The sequence below is a fragment of the Cornus florida genome, unplaced genomic scaffold (assembly GCF_030987335.1).
Source record: "Cornus florida cultivar Cherokee Brave unplaced genomic scaffold, ASM3098733v1 CherokeeBrave_3.0.0_Hap2_Chr10, whole genome shotgun sequence".
NCBI lineage: Eukaryota > Viridiplantae > Streptophyta > Magnoliopsida > Cornales > Cornaceae > Cornus > Cornus florida.
Genome location: NW_026775580.1, coordinates 76691284 through 76714186, shown reverse-complemented (window position 1 = coordinate 76714186; position 22903 = coordinate 76691284). Strand labels below are relative to the sequence as shown.

At 33.5% G+C, this 22903-nt stretch overlaps 2 protein-coding genes across 2 annotated transcripts; both read left to right on the top strand.

Moving 5' to 3' along the window:
* Positions 1-2016: 2016 nt before the first annotated feature.
* LOC132279348 (uncharacterized) lies at positions 2017-4145 on the top strand. Its single transcript, XM_059781309.1, has 2 exons — positions 2017-2934; positions 3167-4145. Exons 1-2 carry the CDS (start codon positions 2290-2292, stop codon positions 3938-3940), a joined length of 1419 nt encoding a protein of 472 aa, XP_059637292.1. The 5' UTR covers positions 2017-2289; the 3' UTR covers positions 3941-4145.
* A 14030-nt stretch (positions 4146-18175) lies between these two features.
* Positions 18176-19105, top strand: LOC132280097 (uncharacterized). Its single transcript, XM_059782222.1, has one exon. It carries the CDS (start codon positions 18182-18184, stop codon positions 19070-19072), a length of 891 nt encoding a protein of 296 aa, XP_059638205.1. The 5' UTR covers positions 18176-18181; the 3' UTR covers positions 19073-19105.
* Positions 19106-22903: the final 3798 nt, after the last annotated feature.

Genomic DNA, 22903 nt, shown 5'->3' with positions numbered 1-22903 from the left:
CATCTAGAAGACGATGTTAAATAAAAGAAAAATATGCACTGATTAGATATTTGGTTTAAAATTCAATTAATTTGATTTTCATTTGAATCTCATGTAATTTGAGGAATTATATCCTAAGCGCATATAGGGATAAGATGTTGAATCAAAGAAAAGTATGCATTGATGATATGTTTGGTTTAAAATTCAATTGATTTGGTTTTGATTTCGATCTCATATGATTTCAGGAATTATTCTAAGCATCTATAAATGAGATGTTGACACAAAGTTTTATACGCCACTGATATGAAATGTATATATCACTATTTTGATGGCCTATGAAATGTGTGTATATATATATATATATATATATATCACTATTTTGACGGCCTATGAAATGTATTTGTCAATATTTTCACGGCCCAGAAGAAAGTAAGGTCCAAGTCATGTATATATCAGTATTTTGATGACCTATGAAATGTGTGCATACATATATATATATATATACCCAACTCGAAGAACATTTAGGCCAAGCCTTGCATGCATCTAGACATTTAATGAAGGTGCAAATTCTCCCAATATAATTTGAAATTTTCAAGAATAACATGACCATGTGACTTGGACCTTACTATCTTCTGGGCCATCAAAATAATGACATATACTTTTCATAGGCTGTCAAAATAGTGATATATATATATATATATATATATATATATATACCCAACTCGAAGAACATTTAGGCCAAGCCTTGCATGCATCTAGACATTTAATGAAGGTGCAAATTCTCCCAATATAATTTGAAATTTTCAAGAATAACATGACCATGTGACTTGGACCTTATTATCTTCTGGGCCATCAAAATAATGACATATACTTTTCATAGGCTGTCAAAATAGTGATATATATATATATATATATATATATATATATATATATATATATATATGGTCATGTTATTCTTGAAAATTTCAAATTATATTGGGAGAATTTGCACCTTCATTAAATGTCTAGATGCATGCAAGGCTTGTCCTAAATGTTCTTCGAGTTGGGTACATAGTCACAGACTCACAATACTGAAGTTTTATGCAAGCACCTTTCAATGTAATGCACGTGGCAAATATATATATATATATATATATATATATATATATATATATATATGTGGTGTCAGCACTCACACAAGGCACAGACCCACTATGGGTGCAGTGGGGCATCATTCGAGTATAGGGTGTCTTCGACGCATTGTGTATTGAATACATCTAAACCGTACTTACAATATTAACAACGGAGCCACTTCATAGTCAGCGGGGACAATTGCTCCCTACTGAATTTATTATTATCACTAATTTTTAATTATATACTATAAAATTTTCACCTTGCACCCCCTGAAAAAAAAAAAAAAAAAAAAAAGTTAAATTCACTTTTGCACCCCTCCAAAACCTTGTTGGATCCATCCATGTATATAACACTTACGGTTCGTATGAGTAGATGCACAACGCGATGCACGTCAAAAATATTTAATTATCTTTACTCCCTACTAAATTATTATTAGTATTATTATTATATATCTATATTTTTGTTAAATTTATAAGAATTCTTATTGTATATACATAACCGCCACTCAAGTTTTAGGTCATAAAAAAAATAATAATAATCTTTCCCATACCATGTCAATAGTAGAGCACATTCACTCGTGCATGTATATATATATTGTTATTTTAATTTTATATTTATATTGATTGTACTACTATAAAATTACTGTATAAACCCATGACATGACCCTTTGGCGTAAAAGTTGTTTGAGTTGGTACACAATAACAATATTTGAAGTTTTGTTGTCTAGAAGTTGTTCTGAGTTACACAGCAACTTCTTAAAAAGAAAAAAAGCTGGTACGCAGTAACAATATTCAAGTTTTGTGCAACAAGCTTTCCATGTGATCTACGTGGCAAATAAAGAATCATATCAAGCACAAACCCAAACGGTTTTTAAACTCACCAATCACTCTTTTCCCACAAAAATTAATACTAATAATTAGCCATTATTCACTCCTAATTCCCAAATAAATTCCTTCTCTTTTCCTAACACCATTAAAACCCTGCATACATACACACACACACACAATCCCATTACGGCATTACCAAAGCATACCAAATTTAGTTGAGATCAAGTTTGGTTGGTAAGCCACACACAATCAAGGCATTCAAACAATTTTTCTTCGGAGGCCCCATATATACACACACATATACGTATACGTATACATATACATATACATACACACACATATAAATGCAGTCATAATATTGAAATTCAGGATGGGCCATGAAGGAGAGTCCTGCACATGCATTAGGGTTTCTGCAATAACACAACGGGATCACAAAGAAGAGGAAGAGATCATGACGCTTCAAAGACCTAATTCAAAGATAGTCGTGCAGTTCACTAGATGGGTAACGGATCTGGACTGGCGTATCATCCTTCTCATCCTCCCTCCTCTCTCTCTCCTCCTCTTTCTCTCTCTAAACTCGCTCACCACAACCACCGCCTCCTTCCAACCCCTCTTCTCCTCCTCTTTTACCCCTTTCAGATCGTTCTTTCACAACCACCATTCCAACACGCAAAACGAATCATTCTTTCCCAACTTTAATCCTTCTGTGAATCAAACTCAAAACCGTCATGCCAATGAAACTGAGTTGACTCGGTCAAGAATCGCTGTGTGTTTGGTGGGCGGAGCAAGGCGGTTCGAACTCACTGGGCCGTCGATAGTCCACAACATTCTGGAACGCTACCCGAATTCCGATCTTTTTCTGCACAGCCCATTGGATCCGAACGCCTTCAAGCTCTCGCTCCTCAAAACCGCCCCGAGAATCGCTTCCATCCGGATCTTCCAGCCCAAACCCATTCCAGAAACCGAGTCACAACTCAGAGTCCTCTCTGCCCAGAACTCACCTAATGGCTTACAGGTAAATTATATATATAATTTGGTAATATGTGTTTTTCGTTTGGTAATCGGTTAGTTGCATACATCAAGTCTATCTCTCTCTCTCTCAGTTTTTCTCTCTCTATATCTATACACGCAATATACACACACTTGTGCTACACGTAAGGTAATATTGCGTGATTTTGGGCCCAAGATTTATCACTAAAGTTGAGGGTATTAATGTCATTTTCCTATTTGTGTTCATATGGTTGCAGGGTCTTCTGCAATATTTCAACTTGGTGGAGGGATGTTTGACGATGATCAGAGAATATCAGGAACGAAACAACTTCACATACGACTGGATAGTCCGGACCAGAGTTGACGGGTACTGGTCCGATCCGCTTGGTCCCGAAAGCTTCGTGCCGGGTATGTACGTGGTCCCACCCGGATCGTCCTACGGCGGGCTCAACGACCGGTTCGGGATAGGTGACCTGAACACCTCCACTGTGGCGCTATCGCGCCTCTCACTCGTCCCACAACTTGACTCGGCCGGGTTTCAGCAACTCAACTCGGAGGCCGCGTTCAAGGCCCAACTCACCACCATGAACGTGCCCTACGCCACCAAACGCCTCCCCTTCTGCGTGGTGACGGACCGGAGATACGATTTTCCACCGGCCAGGTACGGAGTGCCTGTGGCGGCAATGTCGAGCCCGGGCCCACTAAGTGGGGCCAAGTGCAGGCCGTGCACGGCAGCGTGTACCGGGTCGTGTGTGGCGGGGGTAATGCCCGGGCTGGACAGAGGGTGGAGCTGGACTCATTGGGACAATGGAACCCTAGAGCTATGTGACGCTCGCGGAGAGTGGGAAATGAGTTGGACGAAGGTGTTTGATAGAGTGGCCGGAAAGGGACTCGCTGCGGCGAGGAAGGAAGTTTCGGGGTTGAAGTTGAGGGAGTGTGTTGCTGATTTTGATGAGATGAGGAGGCGGACGGCGAAGTGGGACGCACCACCGGGGACAGAGATTTGTAGGCTTGGTCTGGTAACCGAATAGAGAGGAACAGTGTAAATAGGTAGTATAATGTGAAAAGGTGTATTAGCGCTTGTAGAATTTGATTTCTTTTTTATTTTGGATCCACTGGTAATTTGTAAATTATTTTTTTCTTTTTCTTTTTTTTTCTCTTTTGTTTTTTTTTTTTTTTTTTTTTGAGGCTAAAATGCAATTAAATAGATTTGAGGACTATATTTTTACATATGAAGACCTAGGAAATAGAACTCCACGCATCTCTCTCGTCACCTCCATGTATGTGAATCATAGGCTGTGTTGTTTAAGAACGAAGAGTAAAACCCCACATCATTAGCTGGATTTGGAAGTATATAAATGCTATTAAATATGTTCAATTGCAGTAAGGTAGGCCAAATGAAGAATATATATATACATATATATATAAAGTGTAATAGTAGATGTTATGGGTTGCCAGAATTTTGTGATTTTAGTTAAAGAGTAACGAGAGAGGGTTTAGAATGATATGATGCTACCAGTGTATTCATAGGCTAGGTATTTTTTATTTTTTTAAAATTTTTATGAGCAAAATAAAAAATAAAAAAATACAATCACAAGAATTTGAAATTTTAACCTTTGAATTTTTTTAATTATATATTTTTTTTAAAAATAATAAATACAAATAAATTATTCGGTAACTTAGACCAACCGAATCATCATAGGATCCTAACCAACTGTGGGCTTCCCACATAGTAAAGTATTTTATCACTTTTGATCTACTTTTCTTAATTTGTCACGTGGGGATCTGTGTGTGTGAATTTGTTGAAAAAAAATTTACATGTTTTTTTTTTTTTTTTACTTGATCCTCTCAATCTTTTGCGTCCTTTTTAATTTTATTTTTGAGTTTTTAATTGCACCGACATCGTTCATGGAAGAATGATTATAATAGAAAATTATAAATGACCTGGGGATTCGTATTTTTATTTTAACGTAAAACAAAATAAGTGATTTTTTTTTTAGAGTTTTTAAAATAATAATTAAAAACAAATTTGGTAACTTTAACACATGGGGTTGGCTTAGAGCATATATATATATATATATATATATATATATATATATTTGTAAATTTGATGTGTCATAATAAATGTACACAAAAAATTTGAATTTGAATTTTTTTTTTTAACTTTAGGTTTTATACCCTTTGTGTAAAAATATATCCACCAATAACATCCAACCATTGTCATGTTAGGTTGATTTGTTAATGAAATGAGAAAAAGGGAGTAGAAAGGAAATATACTGATGTAGCGGTATAAAAAGGTTATGTAAAATACAAAACAATTTTACACTAATATGATGTAGCAGTGTATCTTAACATACTACTAGAGATAATAAATAAATAAATAAATAATAAAATTTACACATCATAGGTGAGAGTGTATATTTGATACAAAACATTATTTTAACAGAACGCTGGAGTTGCTAACGAGTGAGAATTTGGACCTCATGAAGTATTAAGTCTAAGGGTTATAAAAATTTTAAAATCAAAAAATATAAAAACATGTTTAATAAAAAAGTGTTGCAACTTTTGAAACATGTAAAAATATCAAATTAATATTTCGTCTTACTGTACAAAATAAAATTTTTTTTTTACAAAATATATTTTCTACTGCTCACTACTACAATACTCAACAAAAAATAAAACCGCCAAAGACCAGCAGCTTTCCTCTCACCAGGTATCGAGGACCTCTTTACAGGTAACAAAGGACCTTTATCTTCAATGTAACAAAATCTTGTTAGGTCCAGCCCAGTTTATATGCCTTCCAATTATATAAGCCCATATTATTGGACCTATTTACAATGGTCAATTTCTCAAAAAGTGAGTTATACATTCTTAGAAAATCCAAATTTGAAGCTGGCCCAACCCAAATGATAAATGGACTTCTTGGATAGACCTTGTTAGGGTGAATTATATTCGGAAATACTATGAATTTTCAAGGCTATTATGCTAAGCAAATAAACATAGACCATCAATGGGGCATTAGATGGTACAATCTCTTCTCTTCAAAGTAGAAGTTGAGTATTCAAGTATTGATTGGGCAAATATTGTAAGTGTGTATCTTTGGAACACCAAAAAAAAAAAAAAAAAAAAAAAAAAATTCCAAATAAGCCTCTAAATGAGTTTCTAGCTTTCTTTTTGAATCTAGTTTGCTATAAAGTATTCGACCATGTTTCACAATAGCAGCCCAAAATCTTTTACTGTGACGAGGCCACGCTTGAAGACTTTGACTATATATATATATATTTTAAGGGTAAAACAATATTGCAATGCTCAAAGCGTCAAACATTTGTCAATAACATTGAGCAGTACAGTTTTGCTCTTGAATTTTATCTCAAAATGGTTTATACCAATTGAAGATAGTACTATTACATATAAACACTCTACTTTTCTCTTACCTAGTCGATGTGAGACTGTGCACCTACAAATCGCTCAATGTGGTAGCCTTGCGCTCGCCCATTATTATCCTCTCTTGCATCCACCCACATAGGTGATCATAGTCCACCCCCTAGGAAACCCGACGTCCTTGTCGATACACTTCCAACTGGGTCAGACTCTAATGCCCATTTTAGTTTTCACTTGTTAAAGAATAAATTATATACCAGTTCTTCTATATTTCTCTATTTTGTTCCTAATAATCATTTTTACTAAAGCTTGTGAGATTTTGTATATTTAAAATGGTACAAATTTTTTTAATTAATATTTCATCAAGGTAATAATGACGTATCTTTCCCAAAGTGAAAATCAAAGTACTCAAATTTTATTTTTAAAAAAATTTGAAACAATTGCTAGAAATTTTTTTTTTTTTTACTTATCACTCCTCATTTTACATGTACCTTATTGTTTTATTTTCTCTATATCTTATTCTTTCTCATATCAATTTTCTATCTATATTATTTAGGATCATTTTTGTCGTATTTTTTTTTTTTATTATATTTTTCTCAACATATATATACTAAGAATTAAATTTTAATATATATATATATATATATATGTTACAATTTATTCTTAAAAATTATATAGTTGTAGTCCGCTAATTAAAAAAATCCTGACTCCGCCTGTGCAACAAAGGATTGTTGGTACTCATGATGAAAATCTCTCTTCTCGGCCATGTCTGTGCTGAATAAATTCCTAATTTGCTCATTGCAACTTGGCACGACCAATTAGTTGCTGACTAGCCAAAGCTATTGCTGAAGGTCAATAGTTCTCTAACTTCTCTCGCGATGTCTTTTGGTCTATCTTTATAAAAGAATCGAATCTATTGTTTCTACAAAAATTAGGACTAGCTCAAGGTCAAGGGTCACCACCATGGCTCATCCAAAAAGGTACTTTGATAAAATAATTAGTTTGCGTGAATATAATAGGCATGAGTAATCACGCTTCCTATAAGAGGCCTGTTTAATTTTGAAGTGATTGTATTTATATTTTAATATAATATTTTATAATATCTTATTTTTATTTATATGAATATTTAATTAGGATATTGGAAAAAATTAAAATAAATCTTTTGAAAATTCTGACTTTGAACCTCTACCACTCCATTAAAAAACTGAAGTGTTGTGAAATTAGAAAGAGATTGGCCGAATGTTTATATCATATAAATTCGTAGAAATACATTGAGAGTTTAGACTAAATATTCTTTAGCAAGTTAATAGAAAATCTAAATGTTTTTGTATGTCAAAATAGAAATAATTGGAGAAAAAATCCATATATTACATAACATCTAAAATGGTAAATTTTACTTCATTTTTTTGAACTTTTGCTAACGATTTTTCAAATAAATTTTAAAAAAAATGTAATCACCAAAGAAATTTCTTCACCTGCAGCTTTGGTTTAAATATTTTGTGATACACAAACTGAATTGTTTGGTTGTTTCAATATATAAAAACATGAGACTTACGAGAAAGTCTATAATACACAAACAGAATTGTTTTGTCTATATCTATGAATAAATAAATGATTATAATTCAAAAGTATCCAAAACTTACAAGTCACTCGATAATTCAATTCAATTAAAAATAGTATCAAATATTTTTTTGTTTGGGCCTAAAGGCGATAATGTTACGTCGCTTTGTCCTCTGCTATACTCCCATGTCCCACCTACCAAAATTCTGTACAAAGGCTAATGAGACCAACAACTTTAGGTCAAGCCCAATATAAGTGCCTTCCAATTGTATAAGCACCTATTTGCAAGGATCAATCTCTCAAAAAGTTTTCTATCACATCCAAATTTGAATCTGGCCCAATCCAAATGATAAATGGGCTTTTTGGGTAGACCTAGGTGTGGTCGATATAAGGGTGAATTGTATTAGGAAATATGAATTTTCAAGGCTGTTATTATGCTAAGCAAATAAACAAAGACCAGCAATGGGCATTAGATTGTATGATTTCTCCTTTCAAAGAGAAAGTTGAGTGTTCAAGTGCCAACATTGTCGGTGTGTGCACGAGCTTTTGGGGAAAAAAATATATCTATTTTGTTATAATTTTTTGCTTTTTGTGAATATATTTAACGTCATATCAAACGTACTCTCTTTTAAAGACTGAAATGCATGATATTTTGATAAAATAATTAGTTTGCCTAAATACAATAAGCATGAAGCAATCATGCCTCATCTCCGTGTAGATAGTCTATTGAGAAGACGTTTGCTTAATTTTGAAATGAAAATATTAGGATAAAAAACCATGAATTTATAATATAATATTTTATAATATTGTATTTTTATTTTCATGAATTTATATACCATTCTAATCACATGATTGGGATATCGGAAGAAACTAAATATGTATGGGTAAGAAAAATCTCCCAAAATTTTGAATTTGATGGTTTACCCAATCCTAGAACACGATTTTCGTTATGAGAGTTACATTTGTTGAATGTTTATCTAGAGGAAAATTTTGATTTAAAGAAAATAATTCATGGTTTTATATTAGGAGATTTACAGATTTATATTATTTAAAAAGAATAAATGAGAGATCCAACAGAAATGAACATGATCAAATATATATACATATTTCATTACTGAATTTGCTGTAGAATTTGTTTTGAATGTGCTAGGAATGCAACCATTACTAATGGTTAAGTGGTTTTTGGATGGGATATTATGTGCTCCAAATCGAACATACCTCCTATGCCCACATGTGATGACTCGTGCACTATCACTTCTCAATCTAGCCTACACAAAGCAAATTTATAGAACTCTCATAAATATTTTGAGTTAAATGCATGCATTACATATGCCACCAGCATTTTGCCAACAAAATGCATAAATCTCTCTGGAAACTGTTTTTTTTTTTTAAACTTCACAATTAGTTAATGACCCGAGACAATTCCAGCTAGCCTATCTGTCGTGTTTGGTAATGGCCTCTGTATCTGTGATATTCCCTAGAGAGAAGATGAATTACGACGTACATGATCATCTTGAGCACATGGAGCTTTGGTCAATAGTCACGCCACCTCAAGTCTTCAACATTCTTACACATATTTGGAGGACCTAATATCCCCAAACCTGTTATTATTATTATTCAATGTTATGTTATGTTTGGTTTAATTGGTAGAATTGAAAGAAAAAAAAATAATAAGAAAATTAAATGAATTTTTTTTCAATTCTAAGATTACAATTTCATGCAACTAAACACACCCTTAATATATTTGGACCACCACTTTTATTGTCACCGTCTTAATTTTGGAAATAAATTGACCTGTTTATATAGTATTATATTATTATATATACATTCATTTATATATTATACATAGTGACAGTGCACACATCAAATTAACTTTTGTCATTCAATTAAGTCAAATTATTCACCAATATTTGAATTTTTATTAAAAGTACTCTCCATTGGTTTGACAGTTACAATCTTCATTTTCTCCATTTATGAATTGAATCCTCGCTGGTTGCAAGATTTAATGCGTAACAATTATAATCATCACGATGACATGGAGAACCTTTAACTCAATATTCAAATTTTAGATCTCTGTCTCTCCAAGATATAAAAGGACCTCTCTTCATGTAACAAAAGGACCTTTTTAGCTCACTGGTAACGAAATCTTGATAAGTACAGGCCAAAATACGTGCCTTCCAATTATATAAGCCCATATTATTGGACCTGTTTGCGAGGATCAATGTTCCTTAGAAAGCGACCTATAGTTCACAATTCATGCAAATGGCAAATGACTGAGCTGCCTTATCTAGGTTGTTCAAATTTCATTTCATAAAATAATTAGTTTGTATGAATGCAATAGGCATGCTAGAAGGCAATCACAACGCTTCTATGCGTAGATACTATATTAAAGAAAAAAATTGTTTAATTTTGATATAACATTTTATAGTATTGTGCTTTTATTTTAAAAAATGAATTTGATATACCATTCTAATTAAATGACTGCGATATTGGAAGATACTAAGATACTGTGCAAGAAAAAACCTGACAAATTTCTTGCCCCACCAGGAGAGATTGGTGAATTTTGTAAAAGATGAAATTTTAGAATACTCCACTATCTCATTTTTCTCATTTTTCTTTATAAGATTTTGTACACCCCTCATTTGTCAAGCATACGCTTTAGGCCTTTTGGGAGAGGCTTACCTTACATGAAGAAAAACCTGATATTAATAATGTAGTAAGTAACTTTATTTCATGAGAACTGAAAGTAGGTCATGTTAAACTGGATTTTTAAAGTAATAAATTCAAAAAATCATAGTTAGTATTTAATGAGTTAGGCAATTCTTATTTAAGAGAGGGAGTTTCACTTCAAATTATTAAAAAAATAAAAGTTAATATTATTGAATTATATTGGGATTTGAATTCTATAAGTATTTTGTTATTTTTTTCTCTATCCTATATCATATTTGAATTTTGGATTTGAATTCCAGTCTCTGTATCTATGATATACCCTAGAGAGAAGTTGAATTACAACGATCATCTTGGGCACATGAAGCTTTCGTCAATAGTCACGCCACCTCAAGTGTTCAGCATTCTTACACATATTTGGAGTATCTAATCCCGAAACCTATTATTGTTATTGTTATTGTTATGTTTGGCTGAATGGGTAGAATTGACAAAAAAAAATAATTAAGAAAATTGAATTAAATTTTTTTCAAATTGTATCAAAGACTTCAATTCCATGTAATCAAATACACTTTTGATGTAGTTGGAACGCTACTATTATTGTCACAGTTCTGATTTTGGAAATCACACTCCATACGAGCAAAAAACCTAGAAAGTTTCAATTTAATGCAAATAGGTCCATTTGACAAATTTAAACCCTAAGTTGACTAAATTACCCTTACGAACCATTTTATAAAATATACATTCATTTATATATTATACATAGTAACAGTGCACACATCGAATTATTTTTTGTCATTCAATTATGCTAAATTATTCACCAATATTTGAATTTTTATTAAAAGTACTCTCGCCCATTGGTTTGACAGTTGCAATCTTTATTTTCTCCATTTATCAATTGAACGCTCACTGGTGGCATGATTTAATGTCAATTATAATCATCACGATGGTACAGAGAACCTTTAACTCAATATTCAAACTTTAGATCTCGTCTCACCAAGATATAAAAGGACCTCTCTTCGCGTAACAAAAAGACCTTTTTTAGCATTGATAACGAAATCTTGGTAGCTACAGCCCAAAATAACGAGCCTTCCAATTATATAACCCCATGTTATTGGACCTGTTTGCGGGGATCAATGTTCCTTAGAAAGCGACTATAGTTCACACGCAAATGGCAAATGGCAAATGGCAAATAAGTTGAATAACTGAGCTGCCATATCTAGGTTGTTCAAATTTCATGCAAATTTCATTTGATAAAATAATTAGTTTGTATGAATGCAATAAGCATTCTAGAAGGCAATCACAACGCTTATATGCGTAGATACTATATTAAAGAAAAGATTTTGTTTAATTTTGATATAATATTTTATAGTATTGTGTTTTTATTTTAAAAAATGAATTTGATATACCATTCTAATCAAATGATTGGGATATTGGAAGATACTAAATACACCGTATTGAGAAAAAATCTCTTGAGAATTTTCAATTTGACTAAAACAATTTGAAATTTGGTAAAGAGCACATTTGATTCAACATATTTTTCAACATATTTTTTGATCCAAACATTCCACCTTTGAAGTTTGAAGTTTGATGTTATTTAAACATATTTTTCAGTGTTAGAATCTGATTCAATAAAGTTAATTTCATAGACTGTTGAAATAAAAAGAGAATGACAACACTTGAGAGAATTCAAATGTCTTGTTGAGAGATGATGTTAAAGGACCAAGCATATAAAGATACATCAAGATATCAAAAGAGAGAGGAAAAGGATATGATAACATGCGCTAAGAAAATAAATTAGTGAGGCAAATTGTCAAATTGTACCAGTAAATCTAAATTTATGTATATATATATTTTTTTGGGTAAGTGCCAGTAGATCTAAGTTAACATTCATATACAGTTCATGTTATGACAAGTTACTTGACTTTGCATTTTTTTTCTTTCAAGCACGACATAGATGAGTGGAACAATAAATGACGTGAACCTGAAAGTCTAATAATGATGCAACACACTTTGGATCTAATTTTGAAGCAATCAACTGTCATACAAAACTCCTAATTTGTCTTTCCTTTTAGCATGACCTGGTCAATTAATATAATTGATATTGCTCGTCTTAGCAACAAAATGGTGAAGACAACCCGTTCATAAGAATTTTAAATTTGACTCTCCATTACTGCGCAAGAAGAAAGCTGACAAATTTCTTGCCCCCCTATGATAGATTGGTGCAATGTTTGCTTGAATAAAAATTTTAGAAAACATGGTTGCAATGTTTGCTTGACCAAAGTGGAAGCTTAGAATACTCCACGATTTTAGGGAGCGAGCTTAAAATTCAAACAAAAAAATAATAATAAGAGGGTATTTAATGTGTATTCTGAGAAAAAATTATGATTTGAATTTGGCTCAATTCGTTGTAAAATACAAACCCCTCACCCTTTGGAGTTGTTTTAAATGGGGCTACGAATAGGAACATATACCTATTCTTCGATTTTTAGACTATATAGAAGGGTTTGGATGGATTTGGAGAATAATGTATCCTAAAAAGTCAAATTTTCTAAAACGTCCTCCAACCCTAACATTCACCTCATATTTGTGTTGATAAACACTGTCTACCAAACTACAAAGAATTGAGAACTTAGGCCTAGTTTATCAGAAATACGTTTTTATTTTTTTGGTATTTGGTTGTCGTAAAATATTTATAAAGAAAAAAAAATATTAAAATTTAACAAAAAATAACTTATCCATCAATTTTTGAAAAGTTATTTTACATGTCCGGCCTGATAGACTCGACCTCAACTTCGACCTAGACCTTTGTCAAATACCAAAAAAATAAAAAATTTAAAAATATTTTATTTGAAAAAAAATATTTCACGTAGAAATAAACAAAACCTTAATCTCCCATGTCTTATCATCATTTTGCCAACAAAACATGTAAATGTCTGTGTCACTTAATTAGAAACAGTTTTTTAAAGTTCTGGAGACTTTAATGACCCCAAGGCAACTCCAGGGTAGCCCCTGTCATGCTGAGAAAGATGAACTACAAGGTACATGTACGTGATCATATTGAGAACATGGGGCTTTGGCACCTCGAGTCTTCACCATACACATATTTGGAGTAGCACCTAATACGAAAACATTTTTTTTTATTTTTTTATTTTCAATTGGCACGTTCAGTTTTATTGTTTTTGGACTACCACTAGGTCCACTATTGTCACAGTCCGGGTTCCGAGTCTTGATTTTGGAAATAAATTGACCGTCTTATATATTGTATTATAGTGACATTACACCAATCAAATTAAATTTTGTCAATGAATTAAATCAAGTGATTCAGCAATATTTGAATTCTTATTAAAAATACTCTCCAATTCATTTGACAGTTGCCATCTTTATATTTCCCATTTTCCAATTGAATCCCTCTTGGTGGCAAAATTTAATGTAAAACTAATCATGGTCAGGTGAATTTTAACTCGATACTTACATATGCTATAAAGTTAGCTTGTTAGACAGACCGGTATTGGTGCAACTTATACACAAGTAAAGTGTAAAAAAAAAAAAAAGACCTGTACTATTTTCTCTCACAAAAACATCTGAGCTATTTTTTTGTTACAGTTATTATACTTTTGAATTATTATATATATATATATATATATATATATATTTGCAAAATCCCACAAATCATTACTGTTCCGTTCACGCAATAATGGAAAATCAACCAATTTTTTAAAAATAACAGTATTACCCTTTAAATAGTTAAGGCATGCCCATATCTAATAGAGGATTGCGTTTAGTAACGGAAACGTTTTCTTTTTTCTGTTGTCAGTCCTAAAAAGACAAAACAAAAACAACAAACATGTATAGTAATATGTTTTTGTTTTTCTGTAACAAAAAACGTTTGTCTCTAATGTACTATGTTTTCCCACGGATCAAATCGAATTCGTAGATTCACTAATTATTTGTTTACTCCTAATATATATAATATGTTTTCCCACGAATCGAATTAGATTTGTAGATTCAGGAATTATTTGTTCACCCCTAATATATATATATATATATATATAATTGGGCCTAAAATCGATAATGTTGATGTTGTTTTGTCCCTCAGCCACTCTCCCAGCCACCAAAATTCTTTAACAATAGCTAAGAATAGCCACAAGGCTAGAGAGACGGCATCCTCCAAGAAGACCCAACAACCGGTATAAAGGACCTCTTTACAGGTATAACAAAGGACGTTTAAGAGATAAACGAAATCTTGGTAGGTCCAGCCCAATATACGTGCCTTCCAATTATATAAGCCCATATTATTGGACCTATTTGCAAGGATCAATGTTCCTTAAAATGTGTGCTACACAAAAGTTTTTTCCAGTGAATCCAAAGTTGAATCTGACCCAACCCAAATGATAAATGGGCTCTTGGATAGACCAAGTTGGCCAATAGGGTGAATTATGTTCGGGAAATACTATGAATTTTCAAGGCTATTAGCCGAAGTTGTCAATAGTTCTCTCGAAGAACTAAGTCTTTGTTTCCACAAAAATTAGAACGTAGCTGGATGGTCACTATGGTTGGTCCTAGATTTCAGCATGCTTCGCCGCATTTGATGAAGGTGAGAGATGCTAGATTAGCTATTAAATTAGAATTGACACGTGTAATTACCTTTTTTTTCTTTTTTTTTCTTCTTTTTCAAACGGGTTTTTTATTTTTTATTTTGGATATCTCATTAATGACACGTCAAAATCTCATCGACTGGAGCCACTGATAGTTCACAATTCATGCAAATGGCAAGTGATTGAGCCACATCTAGGTTCGTTCAAAATTCATGCAAATAGGATGATCATAAAAGGCAATCACACCTTATCTAGTATAGATAGTATATTAACAAAATATTTGCTTAATTTTGACATAACATTTTATATAATGTTCTTTATTTTAAGGATGTATTTAATATACTATTGTAATTAAATGATTGGGATATTGGAAGAAACTAAATACGTAATGATATGGCAGAGAAAAAAATAAATTAAAAGTCTGAATTTGATTATCAAAGAAATGGTTAAAACTGAGCTTTTATGATGAGAAAACTGATATTGAAGAATATAGAATCGTTGTCAATCAGAACGCACCAACACACACCGAGATTGGATTCAGCCACTCGAAGAGTGGACCTTTCCCAATTGACACGAGATACCGGTGGAATGTTACCGGGAAAATAGTGATTTAAAGGAGAAGATCTCAACGCTGTGACAAAAAAACAAAATTAATATGGCAAACTTTAGGATTTGAATGTTTACTTAAAAAAAAAATAAAAAATAATTCAAGAGTATTTAATATATATTTGAATATGTATAGAAAGAGAATAAAATGAATATTTCAATCATGAAAAGAAAAAAATGAAAATAATAATTAATATATAGGACAAACTAACAAATACTCGAAAGTCCAAACCTCTAAAAATCCTCAACCATATTTGGAACTTCCTTGCCAATATACAAGACTCACGAGTTGGTAAACATTGTCTACGCTGTCCACATGTGATGACTCGGTGCCACTGTGAATTCTTACTCCATTAACACACAACCAAAAATATAAAACTCTGAAAACATTTTTGAGTCAAATGCATGCATTACATATGCTACCAGAATTTTGCCAACAAAACACCATAAATATCTCGTGTCTTAATTGAACACCATAAATATCTCTTGACTAATTTGGAAACTGTTTTTCTGAAAGTTCACAACTAGTGTTATTGTGTTAATGACCCCGAGACAATTCCAGGCTAGCCTCTCTGTCATGTTTGGTAATGGCCGCTGTATCTGTGATATTCCCCCCAAGAGGGAAGATGAATTAGAACATAAATGATTATACTGAGCACATGGAACTTTGGTCAACAGTCACGCCACCTCAACTCTTTACCATTCTTACACATATTTGGAGTACCTAATCCCCAAACATTTTATTATTATTTATTTTTTCTTTCAATTTGCAGGTTGAGAGTTATTGATTTTGGACCACCACTATGGTCAAGTCTTGACCTGCTTATATATATTATAAATTGACCTGCTTATATATATTGTATTACAATATATATACAATATATATGGGTTAAGTGCAAAAAAAATCCTTGAATTATGGAAAAACTTGCAACTAATTTCCTAAACTTCCAAAAATGCAAGAAACCCTCTGAACCATGCAAAAAAGTTGCAAATCATCTCATTCAGCCAAGTTCCGGTGAATGTTGACCGTTAAAAATAGTTGACTTATTTTAAAAGACCATACTACCCTTGGACGGATGAAAGGACTAAAATTCCCTTAATTTGCATCATCCGAAGGCAAGCTCACCGATGCCATCACGCCACGAAGCACCCCATGGCAGCTGAGTCCTCTCCACAACTCACCGTCGCCGTCTCGCCCCCATTCGAGCACTGCCAAAGTTCATCCACAGCCCATATTGCCCACTTTCCTGTCAATCGCCGGCGTGCACAAGCCGCTGTCGCCAACACCGGATCTGTCGCCGCTGTGCCAGTCTCTGATTTGCACCGGAATCGCTACTTCTCTAGTCGTTGTTCTGCATCGCCGAACACTCCACCGGCCGAAATCTCCACAACCGTGCTCTACACCGCCAAGCTCTTTCTTCACCTCCCTCTCTCTCTCTCGCTCGATGATCGACACAATTTTCAGCGGCAGCAGCGTATGGTTTCCGATGACGAATTGCAAAGAGATCTCTCGATTTGCAAAGAGCGGCAACGAAGTTAGGGAGTTGGCGATGCCACTTTGACCAGGATTGGTGATGACAATGATGGGTGCTGATAGCGGCCCGTGGAGGATGGACAATTTACAATAAATTAAAAGTTCAAGGGGTTTCTTGTAGTTCCGGGGAGTTAGTTGCACAACCCCCAAGTTCAATGAGTTTTTTGCACTTAACCATATATATATATATATATATATATATATATATATTGACATTGCACACGTCAAATTAAATCCATTGATTCAACTATATTTAAATTCTTATTAAAAGTACTCACACATTGGTTTGACAGTTGCAATCTTTATTTTTTTCATTTTAATTTCAATTGAATCCTGGTGATTCAATGTGTAATACTGATAATTATCGCGATTTTTAACTCGTCATGTACACTAATTCACTAAGGGTTAAGTTGTTAGACGTGGTACCGTGTACTTTACAAGCCCAGAGTGTATATTTTAAAAAATAAAGCATTCTCTTCTAATACCTAAAGTGTATGTTTTATTTATTTATACATGTAATTAACATGTGAAGAAAATTGTTTACTTTCTAGATTCTTAAGAACTTAAGAGTGGTAAAAAGCAATGGAATAAGAAAATAAAAACAGCTATGTAGCTCAATAAAATAGCAAGGCCAGTGTGTCACATGCAAGTCGTGTGTGTCTGACTCCTCCAGAAGATAACCATCAACACCTCTCTTCATAAACAAACCTCCCCACACATCATTGGTAACAGCTCGATTTATTCGCGGATCCAGTCTCCTCCACCCCAAACCCCCTCGTGCGCCTCTCTCTCTCTATATACACACACATTCACACACAATATAGAAAAACATATATCTCTCTCCGCGTTGTCCACCCTTTATAAACCACATCACCATTCATTTCATACTCATCACCAAGCAGTTAGAGAGAGAAACACCAAACTCCAAGATGGTTGTAGGCAGTTTCCGACGCTCCCTTTCTTTCCCGAACAATCCTAACCGTCCATCAAAGCCCCGAAAGACCTTCCACGTGAGATCAACCAGTCTTCCCTGCAGATCACACCCCTTGATCTCTCAGCTCAAGGACGAGCTCACTGAGCTCAGAACCTGGGGATCCAACCCCAATAGCGCCCGAACCTCGGCTTGGCTCTGCGACGGCTTGAGCCGACTTCGGACCATCCACGAGTCCCTCGACGACATCCTCGGCCTCCCTCAAACTCATGACTCGCTCCGCCACCACTCCGACACAGTGGAGAAGCTTCTAGAAGACTTCCTCCGCTTCATCGACGTCTATGGAATGTTCCAAACATTAATCATGACATTACAGCAAGAACAAATGGCGGCCCAGGTAGCCACAAGGAGAAGAGATGATTCAAAGATAGCATTGTACGTGAAGGCTATGAAGAAAATGGCTAAAGAAATGAGCAAGCTCATGTCCACCGTCCGATCGATCGGACGGTGTCCGGTGCCCGTACCCATTGATGATACAGAGCTTGGTGAAGTTATAAGAGATGTTAATGAAGTGACAGTACTAGTTTCAGTCACGGTTTTTAATGGAATATCATCGTCGTTTACGTCGCAAAAATCGTCATGGATGGGATTGAAATTGGCAAAAAGGGCAAAGAAAGTGAAGGTTGAAGAGGGCATTGAAGAATTCCAACAAGTTGGTGTTGATAGCTTGTGGGGTTTGAGAAAGAAGGGTGATGAAGAAGTGAGGATGGTGTTGAAGAAAATGCATGAATTGGAGGATTGTATTTGTGGGATTGAAAGTGGTAGTGAGAAAGTGTTTAGGAGTTTAATCAACACTAGGGTTTCACTCCTCAATGTTCTTACACAGTAGAGGGTTATGGAATTTTTATTTTTCTTTTTAAAATTTGTTTTATGCCAATAATCAAAATGAAAACTAAAATATTATAAGCTAGAGATTGTCTAGATCATGCAAAGTGAGAGGTTGAACATTGTACAGATGCAATTTGTTGTAAATTGAACCTTGGATTATTTGGTATCCTTTTGCTTCTTATAACAAGATGTACATCATTGTTTTATCTTTATGTAATTTGTAATCAAAAGTTAAGTTTGTGTCCAATTGATCAACCCTTTTCACTCTTTTTGCATGTTCGACGACCATTTTTTGTTGAGTGCTTTTGTTGTCAAATCGATGAAAATGATAAAAGCATGTTTAGAAATATTTATTATATTTTGCACAATATCGCAACTGTTTCTAAAAAGAATCAAATCTTAAACTAAGAAAAAACGTTTTCACTTGTTTTTTATGCAAGCTATAGCTTAATAATAATGGGATTCTTTCATAAAAGCCAATATCATGTAAATATATATATTTTTTTACTCTAATCCAAACATCTTTTTTATAGTTGTTGCTTTAAAATATTGTGCAACGAATTTAATCAGTAAACATATTTTTGTTTAAGAAGAAATCACATCCATTACAAAAAAACACTACTTTTGTTCCGTATGAAGTCAAAAACATAAAATAAAAATAGTTGTCAAATGGGCCCTAATTAACGGAATCAATGTTTAACAATGACTTGTCTAATCAACTTTGTATTTTTCTTAGCTTACCTTTTAAAAAAAAAAAAAACTTTGTATTTTTCTTTTATATTTTTTTACATTATTGGATGTGTAATTAAGACAAAAATAATGATGATCAATAATTTTGATTCCGTAGTCTAAAAGTTCAAGAATCCATAGTGTAGCTTAGAGCCAACAAAGACTGCATTTTCATTTACCAATTTTTTTAATAAAAAAAATGCATTTTCAATTGTGAAGGATAAATATGTAATCAAATGTATTTTACACCCCAAAAATGGGGCGACAGAAGGTAAATAGTAAATAAATAAACAAAAAGAAAAAGAAAGGAAGAATGTGCAAGTTGTGGGAACATTAGCAACCAAAGTAGCCCGCACATGTTATGCCAAGTATAATTGAACTGTATAAACTGAAAAAAAAAAACATAGTGGTTTTGCTGGAAATCTCATAAGTAATCAATCATTAATCTTCAACTATAAAGGTTCCTTGCATTTGTATCATGATTGATAGTGCAGCCTTCAAAAAGTAATCAACATGAAACCTAATATATGCTTTCTTTAATGGCTTTGTTGGCTTTGATTGATAGCTCCACAACTTATTATAGGTTCTAGGGTTCCTTACTTCCACTGACAGCCCTTTCAGCTTTACCAATTGAGTTCAATAATAAAGGCCAAGACTATGTTTAGTACATGCAATGGTAGATATATATTAGTATTACTAAACTTGAAAATGCTGATTAAACTTAATCTGAAGAGATAATCATTTTGTGGAACTGATGTCAAAAGGTAGAATCTGTATGCAGTTTATCCCTTCTGTTTCCTATTTGTGTATGAAGAATTAAGAAAGTCTAGCGAGGTGATTAAGTATTGAGTGATACCATGTTATCAATATTTTCAGTAAATAAAAATATTGTATTTCTAAAATTAAAAAATTAAGGTCTTGTTTCGTTTGTTACTCACAAAATTATACAAAAATTCTATTCGGTTCAATTTTTAAAAAATTATTTAATAAAAGGCACATGTCTAAGAGATCTGGTGTACACACAAATTTTGTAAGTCTGCAATAGAAACAAAATATGGAGCAAATAGAATTTTATTAATTTATGAATATGGAGTACAGTACTTTGTAATATCTTTTACAAAAAAAGAATGGTCCTCTGATTCGATCTCCTTGTTTTTGGTTGGTTGGATCCAAGGGCTGCACGAGCTTGTTCTTGAATCACTGTGGAATTTGATGAAGAACGGCACGTTGTTGGATGTGCTTGATATTCTTCACTTTTGGGTTTCGATTCTGAATTTGTGTCTAAATTTTGAGTCTCTGGATTTCTGAGTCTCTGAACTTCTGAATTCTGAATTTGTGTCTGAATTTGTAAACTTCTGAATTCTGAATCCTCTCCCCTTTTTCTTCCTCCAAGCCTCTATTTATAGGCTTCTTGGATTAATAGGATGATGACACGTGTCATCTCCTGATAAGAAAAAAAACTATAACTGGGCCGGGCCGGTTATATTGTGATAATTATCCTTAAAGATAATTATTCAAAATATATTTTATTAGGAATAATTATCGTTTCATTTAATTATCTGGACTAGGCTAATTAAATAATTTAAGTGGACCAAGCCTGGTAAAATAATTTATTTAAACATTAGGCCTATATTTAATGGGTCCATTCGTTAAAACCAAAGCCCACTAAATTTTAGTGTCTACAAATTGCCCCCACTTCAAGTTCTACGCTTAACAGGACTTGTCTCCTTTTTCAAGTGGGACTTGAAGTATCCAACTTTTTTTTTTTTTATTGGATTTTTACTTTCCAATTTATACAAATCTCTTGCCTATATATACCACCCAAGTCATAGGGTTTGACATCAATTTCAATCAGTTCTGAAGAACTTGTAAGATTGCGGCCTCTGACGATTGTGTTGGATTGCAGCATCTGCATGAACACATAGGTATGAATGTTCTTTTTTTTTTTTTTTTTTTTTTTTTTTAACGCTTTCTAACTTCTGTTTTTTTTTTCACTATAGATTTTTTTTTCACGCTTTTTAACTTCTTCTTCTTCTTCTTCTTCTTCTTTTTTTTTCTCTTTTTTTTTTTTTTTTTTTTTTTAAAGGACTTGAGAAGGTATAGCAAATTGGTTTTGTCAGCCATAACAGAAATTGAAATCCTCTTTCTAAACAACATCGATCGAACTTTGGTATCCATCATGGTGGTGTTCAAGTGTTTCGCAAAGCAAAAGCTGACTATCTTAGAGAGCAAAAATAGTCAACGAGTCCAAGGAACGACATTAAGTGTATATGACTCACTTTTTGGTTGCAATGCTATTCAAGTGCCTGTTTCTAACAATAAACATTGTTCATCTCATTGGACATGCACGGCCACATGCGAACTCACCGACTTTGGTCCTGATCAGATTAATGAAGAAGAATCTATTGTCTCTAAAGCCTTGATACTAAATTCTTCACTTCATGAGAGAGTTGTTGAAGAAAACCAGTTTTCACTATTGGGTCTTAATGTTCAAGCGAAGGAAATATCATGGAGTATTCCCTATAAACTTCCTGCTGAATTGCTATACACCGAACTATATTGGGAGTGGTTAGAAGATGTCTTGGCGCGTTTCCACGACTTTCTATCAAAACAACAACTATATGGTGCTTTATTCGCCTCCCTATTTTCCTATGATCGTCATGAAGATGTATTCAAAGCATTCCTTGAATGTTGGTGCCCAGCCACTAATACACTTCATTGTTCTATTGGCGAGCTATCAATTTCTCTTCGAGATCTATATATACTAGGTGGTCTCCCTCACCAAGGAACAATTTATGATGAAGTTATTCCTTGTGTAGATGAACTATCAAGAGCTGGCAACAACAAAAATTCTATCCCTTTGAGTTGTCAACACCTATTTTTGGCCTTCCACAGACTTTCCAAGAAGTATAAAGGAGATCAGAATGTGAAGATATCTGACTGGATTAATTTCTGGTTTAAAGGTGCATCAAGACATGCCAAACCTTCAAAGAAATCAACAAAAAATAAAGTTCACCGCCCTATGAGAACTTAAAATCCGTCTGGTGTGATCCCTCCTATCCGGTCGATGTCCACCAAAGAGAAAGAAGTATTTATCAACCTT

Coding starts and splice junctions, on each gene's coding strand:
- LOC132279348 (XM_059781309.1), top strand. CDS start 2,290: ATGGGCCATGAAGGAGAGTCCTGCACATGCATTAGGGTTTCTGCAATA. Junction 2,935..3,166: donor ACTCACCTAATGGCTTACAG/GTAAATTATATA, acceptor ATATGGTTGCAG/GGTCTTCTGCAATATTTCAA.
- LOC132280097 (XM_059782222.1), top strand. CDS start 18,182: ATGGTTGTAGGCAGTTTCCGACGCTCCCTTTCTTTCCCGAACAATCCT.